Consider the following 16940-nt stretch of genomic DNA (forward strand, 5'->3'; position numbering starts at 1 on the left):
AGTCTAGAGGCTCACAAATATGTGACTTACATGAATAAAAGGAAAAAATGGAGCCATAAAATAAATTCAAATAAACATGAGACCAAAATACACTGAAAAACTAAGACTAAAAATATTATAAATTAGGAAAAAGAATTATTAGTGCTAAGGACCAAGTGTGCAATTTAGCAAGATTAAAAGTGGTAGTAATGTAACATAAACTGATGGACTAAGACTGTTTAAGTTTACAAAACAATACACAAAAGGCAAGGAATGTGGAATACACACTTATGAATTATACTGAAAGTTTAAAACACTGTTTATATGTGGAAACACAGAATATACCATAAGACCCAGAGTAGTACTTGAAACAATATATTACTACACATCAATTTTTGAGATATTCAACTTTTAAAGTAAAAGAGGCAGTCAAAAAATTTTAAAACCACTTTACAGTTAAAGGAAAAAAATTAGGAATGATTTCTGGTATGCAACTTAAATTCTAAAGAAATGAACTGAAAGAAAATTAGAAGGAACAATTATACAACAAAAGTTAAATATCACATCAACCTGCCTTTCTATTTCACATTTGAGAAAAAAAAAAGACCTAAGAAAACATAATATAGTATCAACTATACCAACATTAGACATAAAAGGAACAATAGAAGTTTAGGGTTTTCAGGATAGGATTTATATATGGATAGGAACACTAACAATATAGTGCTAAGGATACAAAATATAATCAAATGCAGAAACCACAGGGTACAAACAAACCATAAAAATTTCATAAAAACAAATAGGACAACAACAAACTCCGAAGAGAAAGCACATCTAATAGCTATCCTTCCTGTAGCTTAAGTCAAAGCTATTTCTATCAAAAATTAAAGGGAGGCAAAAAGAACTCTTTGATGTAAGTTTATCATGGTTCAAAAAAATAAAAAGAACAAGAAGTAACAGCAATAAATGAAAGCAAATGGTATCTCCTTAAGTTGCTAATCTTAATTCAGTGTTTTGTTGTCATCCATTTTTAAAGCTGTAACTTCTTCAGGAATGAGTCAGGAAGGTAGTCTGGGTAATACGTTAAATCTGTTCTAAACCTCAACAATATGGTTTAACACAGGATTAAAAAATTCACTGTGCAATTTTTAAAAGCCCATGGTAAATAACCTTCAGTATATATGAGACTCAACAAAAATTTAACACCTAAATCTGCGATCACTTAGAACCAGTTATCACTTAGATTTTAAAAAGAAAAACACCTAAATAGTATATGCATTTTCTAAAATAAATTCAAAAGGTTTCTGCATAGTGTTTAAAAGTCCAAATATTTAAAATATTACATTCTAAATATTACAGTTATACTTAGAAAAACCATATGAATCACAACTTACTTGTTCCTCCAAGTGATCTAAATCCTTCTCGAATATTTTGTGTAAACATAGGAATAATGGGCTAAAGAGAGAATTTGAATTAAAAAGTAAATACATTAATCCATTTGATGTCTCCATTAAGTCACTATTGCAAAAGTTTAAGGGCCTGTTTAAGTCACAAAACTAAGGTATTTTAAAAAATAAAAATATACTGTTATCACTAGTGTGATTTATCAAATAAAATTAATGTGGTATTTATAAATATATATATATATATATATAAATTGGAAACACTACCCTCTAGTGGTAATATGCAATGTTTCATTTACCAACTTTGCTATCATTCTACAAGAACTCCTGAAACTCAAAGATTAAAGTAATCATCAACGTCATTGAGTAAAATGAACATGATAATTAAACTGGTTTTAGTGGGGTATTGAATAGTATGCTCACTGAAGAAAAAGACAGAAATTCTCTCTATGGGGAAATTTATATAATTTTAAATAACGAGTTTTGGCAAGATGCTGTCCTGAAATTCATGAAACACCATTTTTTTGTGTGAGCTTATTAAATCTGAAAGGGTTCAATATTAATGAAAACTGTATAAACTGTTGTTAACTCGATAAGCTATGTCTGACTCTTTTTGCGACCCCACAGACTATAGCCCATCAGGCTCCTCTGTCCTTAGGATTATCCAGGCAAGAATACTGGAGTGGGTTGCCATTTCCTTCTCCAGGTGATCTTTCAGACCAGGTATCGAACCCCCGTCTCCTGCACTGGCAGGCAAATTCTTTACTGGTGAGCCACCAGGGAAACCCATGTATTAAGACTCAACACCAAAAAAATAGGAAAAGCATATGTGTGTATGTGTGTGTATATATATAAACTCTTCATATCATTAATTTTGGAGGATATCTGTTCACAAGTTCATGGTTTTTATTTTTCCATGAATATCAATGATTAAATATGATTCCCTGATGGCTCAGATGATAAACAGTCTGCCTGCAATGTGGGAGACCCAGGTTCAATCCCTGGGTCAGGAAGATCCCCTGGAAAATGAAATGGCAATCCACTCCAGTATTCTTGCCTGGAAAATCCCATGGATGGAGGAGTCTGGCAGGCTACAGTCCATGGGGTTGCAAAGAGTCAGACAAGACTGAGTGACTTTACTCACTTAAAATGGAGGCCTTATCTAATCATAAAATAACAGATTAAGTAGCAAATGACCATGTAAGGAGATTATGCCATGGTGAAAATGAAGTAGATAAAAAATTGAATAAAATACTTTAAAATGTACACAAAACATACTGAATTAAATGATATTTAGAATAGATAAAATTGGTGGGGAAGGGTGAGTGTCACTTCACTTACAGTCTACCATCAGCATTTGATAAATCAGAGTGACCTGCCTTAGTGAGCAGGGCTTGAAACATTTACATAAGCTGACATTTAAAAAGCTGTTCCTTTTCAGCTTTGGAAAGCAGTAAAAAGTGGTGGGCTGAAGGAAAGAGACTGCAGGCACAGCTTTCTTCATAAAACTTACTCTCTCACATATACCTAACTGATCACTTATTTATTATCTCTGTAACCAACAGCAGAGACTTTGCTTCGTTCACAGTTGGATCCCCAGCACCTGGAACGCTGCCCAGAAAAAGTAGGTGCTAACAGACAGTGTAATGGACGAACCACAGAAGGAATGAATGGACAGAACAGAAAGAAAATACTGAGGAATTCAGTTGTGTTCTCTGAAAACAAAGGGTAGGAAACAGACAGCAGGCATTTTTAAAACCAGTTAGGATAGAGAGAAGTCGTGTAAAGAAAAGCAGTCAGAGGAAGAATTTTAAATCTGATGGAGTTCATTCACAAAGCTAACACCTAAGACAAAGTAGACTGACTCTTCTGTAAAAAAATTCAGATTATGATTTTTCTAAAACCAACACTAGTTTTGTAGAATAAAGCGATGGCTAGAATCCTAATGTTTTAAATAGTTGTATAATGTCTTCAGAGTTGATAAGATAAGATGCCCAAGAAGGAACAGAAAACTTGCAGCTCATATATATATACCACTTTGTCTTCTCCAACCAGTTCTGGCAGATTTACATTTACTGACTGGCATTAACCCCAAAGTTTGTATTGAAGGGTGTACTATATAAAGACTCTTCAGGATGCATTTGTAGTTGTTGTTCAGTCACTAAGTCATGCTTGACTCTTTGTGACCTCATAGACTGCAGCACACCAGACTCCTCCGTCCTCCATTATCTCTTGGAGTTTGCTCAAATTCTCATCCATTGAGTTGGTGAAGCTAATCCAACCATCTCATCCTCTGTCGCCCCCTTCTCCTCCTACCCTCAATCTTTCCCAGCATCTGGGTCTTCTCCAATGAGTGGGCTTTTCACATCAGGTGGCCAAAGTATTGGAGCTTCAGCTTTAGCATCAGTCCTTCCAATGAATATTCAGGATTAATTACCTTTAGGATGTACTGGTTTGATCTCCTTACAGTCCAAGGGACACTCAAGAGTCTTCTCCAGCACCACAATTTAAAATCATAAATTTTTCAGTGTTCACCCTTCTTTACGGTCCAAGTCTCACATTGTACATGACTACTAGAAAAACCACAGCTTTGACTATACAGACCCTTGTCAGCAAAATGATGTCTCTGCTTCTTAATATATTGTCTATGCTTGTCATGGGGCTTCCCAAGTGGTGCTAGTGGTAAAGAACCCACCTGCCAAAGCGGGAGACATAAGAGACGTGGATGCAATCCGTGTGCCAGGAAGATCCTCTAGAGAAGGGAATGGCAACCCACTCCAGTATTCTTGCCTGGAGAATCCCACGGACACGGAAGCCTTGTGAGGTACAGTCCATAGGGTCACAAAGAGTCAGACACGACTGAGACAACTTAGAACACATGCACTAGGTCTGTCATAGCTTTCCTTTCAAGGAACAAGCATCTTTTAATTTCATGGCTGTAGTCACCGTCCATAATGATTTCAGAGCCAAGAAAATAAACTCTGTCACTGCTTCCACTTTTTTCCCTTCTATGAAGTGACGGGACCAGATGCTATGATCTTTGTTTTTTTCATGTTACGTTTCAAGCCAGCGTTTCCACTCTCCTCTTTCACCCTCATCAAAAGGCTCTTTAAGTTGCATTATCATCCTTTAGTGGCTAACTCTGCAGAGGCTGGGCATTTCTAGAAGACACTAAACAAGCTTACCCTACAAACTTAGTACTCCTGGGTCTGTGGTTTCTAAATTCATGTTCAAGTTTGCTGCCCTACAGCTACAAGCATTACCATTACTACAACTATGTACTGAAGTTCATTCCTTTCTTTGTGCATGCTTCGTATAACAAGGTAGTTGCATCAGTAACCTAGAATCAAATTGTTAACGTGTACATGTATGTGAGAGGGAGAGACTGTGTATTTTGTTAAAACTCCTCTTAGGGAATACAGTGGTCTTGGGAGTCTTTGCCACAAAAATGTTAAGTGGGAAGCACTGGACAAGTTCCTCATTACACCTCAGTTTCTTCATGTGTGAAACGGGGACAATAATAAGAATTAGCCCATCTCAAGGTTTTTTATAGATTAAGATAATACACATAAACAATATTACTGAAACAAATGCTATCTTCTTTGACATTTGTTACCTGTTTTCCAATTAGAGTACACAGGCTCATTTTTATCCCAACTTATTTAGGTATAATGTTACCTAAAAATTCTCAACAAAGTCGGAATTCTCAGGAATTCACAAAATAAGAGTGATTTAGATTATATCAAAAAGCCTATAATTTTCACATGAACCTTCAATATTTGCTACCAATATTCTGTGAACTTCCACTGACAATCTAGATTTTTTTCATTTGAATTTCCATTACTTTGTTATTATACAATTTAAATGCAGCTAACCCTGCAACAATGGTCTTAAATTCTGACTCAAAAATTATGGTAATTCTGTGAGACCTAGCAAAGGCTTTTCTAAAGAAGTTACTGGTGCCATTTACAGCTGTGTCCACATACGACTGAAAGGCTTCCTTCTTGGACCTGGAAGGGCCTCTAAGCTCAGGGTGGGCGGACTCACTGTGAAGTGCACTGGCTACCTGTCATCCTGAACTGCAAGCTCTGCTTCGGTCCCTCCATCTCTCTGTGCCTGAGTCTCCTCATCTGCAACATTGGAATAATCACATACGTCACCTACTTACTGTGCAGAGTACCAATGTAAAGCCTTTAAAAGCGTTAAGAAAGGTTGGGGGTGACGCGAGACTTATCAACAATACAGTGCTATGATGTAAGCCAGAAATGTTAAAGATTTCTGTTGATTAACTTGTAAAGGACTGTTCATTAAATTTTCTCAGGTTTTGTACCAAAACCTTAAGTGATCTAGGTTATCTTATTTGTCTAGAAACTCACGGATTGATGAAAGGGTTTCTTTCTCTATGTGATTTCTTTCTATCAAGCCTTCTTCCAGGCAACGGTCCTTAAAACTGTTACTTAAGGATGAGGAATTAGAGTCCCATGATCAAGGTGGGTGATGTTTTCACCATTTTTATCTTACACCTTGGAAGAAATAATTCTCTCAAAATATAAACCTGAAAATTGAACTAGGTTTTTAGCTTTTATCAATGTACAATGTTCAATGTACATTTATACTGATTAGCCTTAATTTTTGAACAACTGTGCATATACCATCTTGTATCCACAGTATTCATAAAGTCTAAAGTTTTGTTTTCTATCTTAATACATAAGATTTTTTGGAAAATAGGCTATAAATTAATTTTCTGTATCAGTAATACTATTAACCTAGACTTAAATTCAAAAGGTTCCTTTCTTATAGTGTTTAATATTGTGTTTACAAAATCAATTCAACAAATACACAGAGCCTAAGTGCTAATCATTGTACTCAGAACTCAGACGATAAAAAGATGGCTTTGTCCTAAGGAACTGTATAACCTACTGTAGGACAATAGTGGTTAAATTTTTATGTTATCCATTATAGAACACTTGGCCAAGTACATTAACTTATACCAAGATCACACTGATAAAGCACTATCTTCTAGTAGTTACATATACAAATATGTACAGTAGAGAATAGAGCGCAATGTATTATATTTTATTTTAACTCTGCGATTTAAAAAATAAAGGAAAAATGTCCATGTTCCCTTAAATGTTGCTTTTGGGTTAGAAGGAGACATCCATAATCCTTTCTTTTTTAATCAAAGGTCTGTATTTGCAAGATAAACAGTCAAGTTAAGGGTCTAAACTGGTGTCTACATGACAGCAATGGAAACACACACACAAAAAAACAAAAATGTGAAAGAAAGTATGGGCAGCAGTCTCTAACTAACTGGCCTGGAAAAAGAAAACCACCTTGGCAAGTGCCATGATTTCTTTTTCTGATAGACAATCTACAATGAAAATAAAGAGAAAACAAAGAAGAAACATCCCATAAGCAGTGTCTCATAGGACAAAGTACAATACGGAGACCAAAAAGCTGAGAAATACTTTCCAAAGCAAAAGAAAAGGACAAGATGACATTCAGATTCTCCAGTTTACTAAGAATAATTACAGTGATTCCCAGAGGAACCATCACTTTATTGACAAATTCATTCTTTTTTAAAAGCTCTAAATTACACCAATATCTATTTCTCATCTTTATTCATACTATTAGATAGCTGATCACATTTGCTGATGAGAAATGGCAGGAGTCATATATTATTTGAGTTCTATTGTTATAAATTGGTCACAGACACAAGGATTATAATGAAACCAACTAACAGCCATCACTGAAATATGTCAACTCAAAGGATTAAACTACATAGAATTGGACTGATTATATTCATAAAAAAGAGTGTAACTGAAGGAATACAAAAATTTCATAAATCTGAATACAAGAAGCTGGATTTTGAAATGTCAAATAAAGCTTTTCTAGGTTTCTGTAAATTCCCAGACTGAATTTTTGTAAAGATGGCTTCCCATGCACAAGGACCATTTCTCTACTGTTAAGAGTTACAGACACCACTTTTTAAAGTAGTGCAAAGACAGGATCTAAATTCTGATATACTTTGGCTACTTAAGGATTTAAAGTTGACCTAGCTTTCCTTTAATAATCAGTTTTATACAACTCACCACTTTTGCATCGATTGCAACCTGAGCGAAGCCTTTCCGATTACCCCACACAATGTTGTAGGTCTCGTCACTTATCAGTGCTTCCCGAACGCCACCCGGTGAGATAGCTAGCAAGTGACCACTCTGCAGGATTTCAACACATTTTTCTCTTGGTCCACGAATAGCACAAAATACATCAAGTAATAAGCTAAACCCTGTAAGATATATTAGCATGAAGATACATCTTAAGTACTTCTTGTCCAATTTTCTGAGATCAAAAGTTTTCACAACCTACATAATGTAGTCTCTATACTTAAATCAGTAAGTTCTTTTTTTTACTTTTTTTAAACCAACAGGAACTCTTAAGGGTAATCTAAGATCAATATTGCTGGTAAATTAATAGCAATGTCTTATTGATCACCTCCTTCATGATCACCTACAACTCTGGCTACATATTCAAATTCTCAATTAAAACCCCCAAGAACCTGAGAAAATAGGGATTTTTATCCCCATTTTGCAGAGAAGGAAAGTTGGCTCAGAGAATTGAGCACACATCTGGCAAAGGGCAGGGCAGAGATGCTCATCCAGGTGTGTCTAGACTAAAGCTCTTCCAGTGCGTGTCATAGGCAAACGCTGTCCACAGTATTTACGGGAGGGGTCAGCAACCACCCATCTAACCTTCCATTAACCCCATGAGAGAGTCACCGAGGAGAACGTGAATCTAACTGACCTAGACCTACCCAAACTGGCAGGTCACATTTAAATCTATCCAAATTAAAAGCAACCCCATGGACTGTAGCCTACCAGGTTCCTCCATCCATGGAACTTTCCCAGTAAGAGTACTGGAATGGGTTGCCATTTCCTTCTCCAGGGGATCTTCCTAACCTAGGTATTGAACCTGGGGCTCCTGCATTGCAGGCAGACACTTTACCATCTGAGCCACCATGGAAGCCCCCAAAATTAAAAGTTACATACAGCTAATTTCACAATAAGATTTTTTAAATCAACAATAATAGCAATATCACTAAGAGCTTTTAATAATGTTAGTGTTTGGCTTGGGAACAATTCATTCCAGTCTTAATATGATATAGTTTTTCAAATTACAACTACTTATGGATGAAAGAAATAATCCTATCAGTAATTAAATATTTTAACCAAACTCTAAACTGAAAGTTTAGAGGACTGATGTTCATAACATAGTCCCGTGAGACTGGGAAATGTGTGGATGGAGAGTGAAAACTGTGCAGAATAGCCAAACTGCTCATAGGTTTAAGGGTCTGAGGCAAGATTATCAGTATTATTGAGAAGAAATAATATTTTATCTACTATTAAAAGCTCACCGATTTCACTTGATGCACTCTCAAGGTAAATGAATAAATAGGGAAGGTTTAATAAAGTATTATAAGATCATAAAGATTATAAAGGGGGGAAACTTTAGAGTCAAATGCTAAATAAAAATATTCATATTCTATTGCATATGTGCTAAGTCACTTCAGTCGTGTCTGACTCTTTGCAGCCCTAGGGACTGCAAAGAATACTGGAGTGGGTTGCCATTTCCTCCTCCAGGGGATCTTCCTGACCCAGGGATCAAACCCACATCTTCTGCAGCTCCTGTATTGCAGGTGGATTCTTTACTGCTGAGCCACCAGGAAGCCCCTCACATTCTATTGTGTATATTTAAAAAATGGAAGCAACCTAATGTTTCATGAGAGAAAACAAGTAAATATTTTAATCATATATTAAAAATGTCCTTTATAAAACATGGGAAAATGTTAATGTTGCATTAATTTTTTTAGAAGAACACAAAATAGTTTATATAAAATGAAAAAATACAAATTAAAAATGAAGCAAAATAAATCAAAATGATAACTGGGTACATGTTAGCGTCATAAGACCATGTAATGATGTTATTTCCTCTAGTTTCCAAGTTTATTATAAAGTGATCACATTACTTTCTAAAGAAATACCTTTTATAGCCAATTTGCTTTATACACAAAGTACTCTGTGTATAAAAAAGATGGCTTTTTTAGCGATACAGGGATACTGGAAGCATTAACCATGTCTGTGAAAGGCACTAAGTGAATGTTATTTCATGCGCTGTCTGGGGCTTAGCTGGCTGATGGTTGGCTTTTGCTTTTATTAATCCAGAAAACATGCTATAAATTTTCTTGGCTTATTCCCAGTAATTTAGTGACAGAAGAAAATCTCAGTGGGTTTACTTTAGAATGATTCTTTAAAATCTCTTATCATGTTTGAAACCATTCCACTTTTTTTTTTTTTTTTTCTTTTTTGGCTGTACCATATGGCCTGTGGGATCTTAGTTCCCCAACCAGGATTGAACCTGTGCCCTCAGCAGCGAAAGTAGAGTCCTAACTGCTGGACCGCCAGGGAATTTCCTATTAATCTTTTTACTTTTATTTTATTGTGTCTTGGGGGACCACACCACATAGCATGCAAGGTCTTAGTTTTCTGACCAGGGATCAAACGTGTTCCCCCTGCAGTGGAAGCATGGAGTTTCAACCACTGGACCACTAGAGAAGTCCCCCTATTAATATTTTTTAAAAGGCACAAAGCCTTTAGGAACATGAATATTAAAAAGAATTTAGTCCTCAATCTCAAGAGTTTTAATTCTACCACGCAAGTCAAATATGATAAGAGACATAATAGGCTATATAGATTAGGGTTTTTGAGGCAATATTATGTTACTATGTAAAGACAAAATATATCCTAGCTAGCTTATTTCACTAATTTTCATTTGCTATCAAACTGACAGTAATCAAACCCTGATTACTGTAGAAGTAAACTCTCAAATCAATACCTCACAGAAAAATTCACCATATGAAAAGTTAACTACCTTCTATACCAAAATATATATTAATTGTTTGGCAAAATTTACAGTTAATTTTAGGATTTAACTTTGAAAAATAATTACTAAATACTTATTAATAAAGAAAGATACACAGACTGTCACATAATTTGGTCGTGTTCATTAAATATTCTTCTATCACCAGCTACAGTGAAAGTTTACCTGGAATTTTAAAGACAAAGTGATCCGCTACTACTCGGCAAGTTCTGCCTTTATGGATAAAAATTTTCGCCATGAAGTAGTAAAAGTCTATGGGAAAAGCTCCGTGATAAAAAATGATCAGTGCTGGTCCTTCTTCCGGTATTTTTTCCATCCCATGAACTTCATAACCTGTTAGAAAAACAAAGCACAGACACTTAAAATGTATTTAACATTAGTCTATTTATACTGTCTTCCCTGGTGGCTCAGATGGTAAAGAATCTGCTTGCAACTCAGGAGACCCAGGTTTGATCCATGAGTCAGGAAGATCCCCTGGAGGAGGACATGGCAACCCACTCCAGTATTCTTGCCTAGAGAATCTCATGGACAGAGGAGACTGGCTTGCTACAGTCCATGGGGTCACAAAGTCAGACACAACTTAGTGACTGAACAACAACAAATATATACATACACATCATTCTTCACAAATTCTTCCCATTCTATTCATTCAAAACAAAGATGACTCGATAGGATCTAACTACTACATGTGGAGAAAAAAAATGTGATAAGAGATTTGAACTGAATGTCAAGAAAACCTCTGTCCTGTAGTATGAGTGGGACTAAAGACATGCCAGCCCTCACCTCTCCTCCCACCATTCTGTGCTGTGGGTGGACTGTGGTAAACACATATAAAAGGTTGAGGTAAGCTCCACACACGTGTCAGTAAAAACTACCCTGTGTTTCATCCCAGGAGGTGGGAAATGGCACTGTGCAGGAGAAGGCATGTGATCCTGGCCCTGGTCTAAGACCTGCTTTTGCCTCCCTTCTCCCCATCAGGGGGTTGTTAAGACCACAGCCTCAGCTGGACCTGGCAAAGAAAAAAGGGAGCATCCAGAGGCCACAGCCAAGGGTAATGAGGCCCAAAGAAAAAGGAAGGAAGTCTTCAGTGACTAAAGGGGAGAAGGAAAGCAAGTTCCTGTGGCCAGACTCTCCCACACAGAACTGCTGACCCAAGACTGCAACTCACACGGGAAAGACACCACTGTCCAGAATACGGAAATCTGAAACCACCTGTGTGCTTCTTTCCTTCAGTTTATCCCCGTCAGATTTGCTAAGAAACAAACATTTAAATTATAAAGATTTTGGTGTTAATTTTGAGAGATTCATTTTTAAAGTGGTTTATAATATCCTTGGGCTTCCCAGGTGACTCAGTGGTAAAAAATCCACCTGCCAATGGAGGAGACCTGGGTTTGATCCCTGGGTCAGGAAGATCCCCTGGAGAAAGGAATGGGAACCCACTCCAGTATTCTTGCCTGGGAAATCCTATGGACAGAGGACCCTGGCGGGCTACAGTCCATGGGATCGCAAAAGAGTCGCACATGACTTAGTGACTAAACAACAACATAATATCTTCACCCAGATTAAGTGTGGTAACTGATTCTAGTATTGAAGAAATAAATTATTTGGTAATATACCAAATAGACTCAACAGAACGGTTTTAAAAATTTAATATTTCAAAATTGTGTTTCTGTACTTTTTAACATTTCTTCCCAATTACCTAATTTTAGTTCAAATAATTCAATTTACTTAGAATCAGTCACTGAAGTTGCCTTAAGTTATCAAAAGGATAGATCATCCCAGCAGACAAACCTTCTAAGAAATAAAGAATACTTCTTTAAGGGATTCTATACAGACTATTCCTTAGCTTCCCCTTTGTATTCCAGAATAATTTTCTTTTAAAAGAATTGACAATTAATTGAGCTGCTTCCATATTATCAAATCACCGGGTTGAAAGCAGAAAAATTCAATTCAGCAGTTCACTATCGACAACTAGAGTTTACCGTCATTCCACTAAACCTTAAGCCCCAATATTCAACTGCATTTATCATGAAGCATGGATGTAGTCATACCACCTCTGGCTCAGAAAGCACCAGCGGATGGTCACACTGGTCAAACACTATCAAGGCCTTTCAGACCCCAAAAAGGCCATCAAGTGATGTCACATTCTTTCCTGTGTCACATGGATCACGGCGTCTCCCACCTCCACGCTGCCTACGCGACCGCCTCTAACGGAGCACTTCCGGTCACGTGTTCATAGAAATGCTGGGGCCTTTACCTGCTCCTCCCTCGGACTCTATTACCTCGTCACCACGTTCTGTGTGTTTACCTCCACTCTCTAAGTATATCACTCCCTCTCCCCGACGTGGGTTTTGAAGTGCAACCCCGTCTTCTGCCTACAGGACCCTAGTCCTGGAAGGTGATGGGTAGCAGGGCTCAGAGAAAGACGTCACTCTCCAAGACGGCTGTTGCTCAGTCGATCCCTCCGCTGTTCAGGGAGGGGGCCTGGACATATGCACGTTTGTGCACATTTCCAGTAGTCTGGGTCCCTTCACCAAGAATAGCCCAGCCCTGTGATGAATGTGGCTCTCTTGTTTTAGGCCGTGAAATGCATACTTATTTACCTCCCCTGCTCTGTGCCCTGATCATAATAACTTTCCAGATTCTTTGGTTTCCCCCAGAGCTTCACCCGTAGGGATTTATTTATTATGTAATAAATGAGATAACTGCCTACCACTTTGCTCCCCAGGTGGCCTAGTGGTAAAGAATCCCCTTTTCAATGCAAGGGACACAGGTTCAATCCCTGGGTGGGGAAGATCCCCTGGAGGAGGAAATGGTAACCCACTCCAGTATTCTTGCCTGGAGAATCCCATGGACAGAGGAGCCTGGCAGGCTACTGTCCCTGGGGTTGAAAAGAGTGGGACATGACCGAAGCGACTGGGCAGGCAAGCATGCACCATAATTTCAGATAAGGCTAATCTCCTAAAAGATGATCCCTTCTAAATGTGACACCAAAACCCCGTTTTTAAGGCTGTACACCTACACACTATGGTAAAATGACAATACCACCCTTTTGGGTCTTCCTCAGGAAAGCATATGGACCTAAAAAGTACCTACAAAATAAACGCAAACTCCTGGCTGGGCACAGCATTTAATTGCATCACAACTTAATTTCAGCCTACCTTTCCAGGTTCAGCCTTCCACATACTTCTCACCCAAGAATAAGAATGACACCTCTTTTGGTCCTGAGTACATCCTGTGTTTTACTCAGTACCAGGGTGTCTGCATGTTTGAACACAGGTGGTTTCCTACTGTGATTATAATAATGAATCTTAGTTTTTTTTCATGCCACAATATATCTTGGACATCTACTTGATAGACACAGGTAGTGATTTCTTATAGATGATTTTTAAATGGCTATAAAGTATTCCATAATGAATTCCTATCACAGTTCATTGGGCCATTTCCTTATTTAGGGACACTGGACTGTTTGCAGTTTTTCACAAATATTGCTGCAATGAGCATCCATTTATATGCATCCTGTACCTTGTGAGTTTACCACTAGACTGGATACTGAGATAACTGGGTAATAAGGGCAACTGATCATATGATACACCCATTTTAAATTATAACAGAAGCTACCAAATGGTCCTCCTGACTCACTGCACTACAGTACTCTCAGGCACTGAGAGTCCCTGTCTCCACATTCTCACTCTCTAATGTCAACAAACTAATTTTTGCCAATCTTTTGAGTAAAAATGATATCTTAGCATAAGTTTTAATTTGCACTTTCCTAATTACTAGGGGGCTTGTGAATCTAATTGTTGGCATTTATGTTTAGGTCGTTTTCAGACCACATGTTTAGACCATTTAAATTGGATTTTTTTATTTACTGTTTTCTAAGTTACACTGTAAATGACCTACCCTGATCTGCCTGATCGTTTGACACACTTTTAGTTATTCTCAATAGCTTTTGTTTTGCATCTTCGTTAAGATCTTCCGTACTTGAAAGTCATCAAGTATTTTCCTGTCTTTTCGTGCTGACCTCTAACACCACCTTTATCACTTACTACATTCATGCTTCTAACTTTTTAATGTTTGATCTACTTGTGATAATCCTTTCCCTGGACCAACACTGTAATTTTAATCATGATAAATGTTGATGCTTTTGATATGATAGGGGGAAATGCCCTCTTTTATTTCCAATTTGCCTTGGTTATTCCTCTTTACTCTTCTATATGAATTTTAGAAGTTGACGAAAAATCAGTTATATTGAATTAGTAATTGAACTGGGAGTGTGGGCATAGAAGGGACATCTGTATTACACTGAGACTTTGTATCCACTTCAACTGTTTCAAATTCCATCTGTAAAGCATATAGTTTCTCCTTAAAGTTCTTACATGTTTTTTGTTAGATTTAGTCTCAAATAGAATGTTTATTTCCATTTTAAAAATGATTATTGGTAGTATATGATTCTGTGTTTAAGCAAACTTATCAGTACTAGTAAGTGGATTCACTTAGTTCTTTCAGGCCTCTTTTCTCATCTCTTTATTTCCAGGAGCTCCAAGAGAATGTTAAACAGTAGAAGTTGAGAGCAACCTTGTCATATTTCTTACTTATGGTAACTCCTTTCACTTCTCTAATGTGGATCATTTTTGTTGAATATTTCTGGAACATTCCCCCTTATTAAAGTAGTACCTTTAGTCTTCACTTACTATGTTTCTTTTTTATCATAAGTACTGAATTTTATAAAACTACTTTGAGACTGACCTACAAATCTCCCTTTTGTGTTCTCCTTAGTTTCGATAGCAAAGTTCTCCTATCCTTGCAAAATAACCAGTTTACCTCCACTTTTTCCTACACTCTCACTTTAAGAGGGGCATTATCTGTTCCTTAAAAGTTTAGCCTAACTTGTGGACTCTCAGCCCTTTGTGAAGAAAGGAGGGTATAGACTTTGACTAGTTTAATATTTATTATATGATTATTGGTCTGCTCTGTTTCTCTCTCCTTCTTAAACCAATTTTGATCATTTCTCTTTTCCTTCAAAAACACTGTGTATTTAATTTTTAAATATAATGGTGTGAGGTGAAGTGAAAGTCGTTCAGTCATGTCTGACTCTTTGCAACCTCATGGACTATACAGTCCACGGAATTCTCCAGGCCAGAATACTGTAGTGGGTAGCCCTTCCCTTCTCCAGGGGATCTTCCCAACCCAGGGATCAAACCCAGGTCTCCCATATTGCAGGCAGATTCTTCACCAGCTGAGCCACCTGGGAAGCCCAAGAATCCTGGAGTGGGTAGCCTATCTATTCTCCAGCAGATCTTTCTGACCCAGGAATCGAACCTGGGTCTCCTGCATTGCAGGTGGATTCTGTGAAACAGTTACTCAGTTATTTCCCCACTCATTCTTCAAAACCTTGTTTAAAAGCTACTTCCTCCATGAACAGTGCTTTCACTTTTGTCCCATAGAAACAAGAATGGACACTTATTGGGTATTCACCTGCCAGGCGCCGTATTGGACCCATAGTAATTATATCATATGGTCCTCACAGAATCCCTGCACTGATGAGGAAGGAGGCAAAACCCACATAACCAACTACTCAAGGTCAAACTGTAGCGGGGAGAGGGGCGGGGGAGGGCGTCTGTGCCCTTGCCCCTCACCACACCTCCTGCCAGAGGTGTGCCCAGGCTAACCTGCACCTGAGATTGTCAAATGCTTGTGGCCATCCACTCACTGAGTTGTGCAATCACTTTAGTGAGTTACTGTCAGCATTTTTCTTTTTAAATAAGACAGCAGGATAGAACACAGAGCAGATCACATGAAGACAGTCTCTACACACTTGACAAAGTAGATAAACCTGTGTGTATACACTGGGTGGAAGAATGCATTTCTTGCTAACAACAAGAGTCAAAACCTTGACAGCCTAAAAATGTGCCTTGAAAATACTAGGAATCTTAAACATAGCAGGTGTGTGAAGTTGAACTTAATAATGACCAAGAAGCAAGTGATGTATTTGAGTGCTTTCCAAATTATTGGAGCAAGATGCTCTATAATTATGACAGCTAACATTTGTTGAATTTTTATTACATAATAGAAATTATTCTAAGTACTTTATATCAAGATCCAATGAATCCTTAAAACAACCCATTTTACAGAAGAGGAAAATGAAGTTCAGAAAAGTTTAGTAGCTTGTTTGAAGATAAAGGTTATTTACATAGCTTTAAAGGCGCTCTTCCAAGACATTTATCAATTAAAAAGTAAAAACTAGCAACTTTGTGGTGGAAAAACCTAGCAGACACTCCCTCAACCATGTGATCAAAGTCACCATCGCCGGTAATAACACACATTAACATTAGGCACCTTGGATACAATGTACTGAGAACTCATCATCAGTGGGATTCTGGTCAAAAATGCACAACTTCAGTCTAACTATGGAGAACATCATACCTAAATTAAGAGACAGTCCACAAAATCACTGAGCAGTACTCTGCAAAAGTGTGAGGGTCATAAAAGATGAAAAACCCGTCTTAAATTGGAGAAGATACGACAACTAAATGCAGGATGGGATCCTGGTAAAAAGGACTCTGGCAGGGAACCTGGTAAGATTCCAGTAACATCTGTAGTTTGGTTGATAGTGTTGTACCACCG

At 37.5% G+C, this 16940-nt stretch overlaps 1 protein-coding gene across 3 annotated transcripts in view; it reads right to left on the reverse strand.

The window, feature by feature from the left end:
- The window catches only part of TMEM68 (transmembrane protein 68), a 34111-nt gene that overhangs the window by 3945 nt on the left and 13226 nt on the right, over nt 1–16940 (reverse strand). For all 3 annotated transcript variants that reach the window (XM_043879413.1, XM_043879412.1, XM_043879411.1), the window contains exons 3-5: nt 10479–10646; nt 7472–7665; nt 1371–1431 (exon numbers count right to left, since the gene is read on the reverse strand). In XM_043879413.1, the coding sequence (XP_043735348.1) occupies nt 1371–1431; nt 7472–7665; nt 10479–10646 (423 nt within the window). The remainder of the gene's footprint in view (nt 1–1370; nt 1432–7471; nt 7666–10478; nt 10647–16940) is intronic.

Source organism: Cervus elaphus, chromosome 21 (assembly GCF_910594005.1).
Source record: "Cervus elaphus chromosome 21, mCerEla1.1, whole genome shotgun sequence".
NCBI lineage: Eukaryota > Metazoa > Chordata > Mammalia > Artiodactyla > Cervidae > Cervus > Cervus elaphus.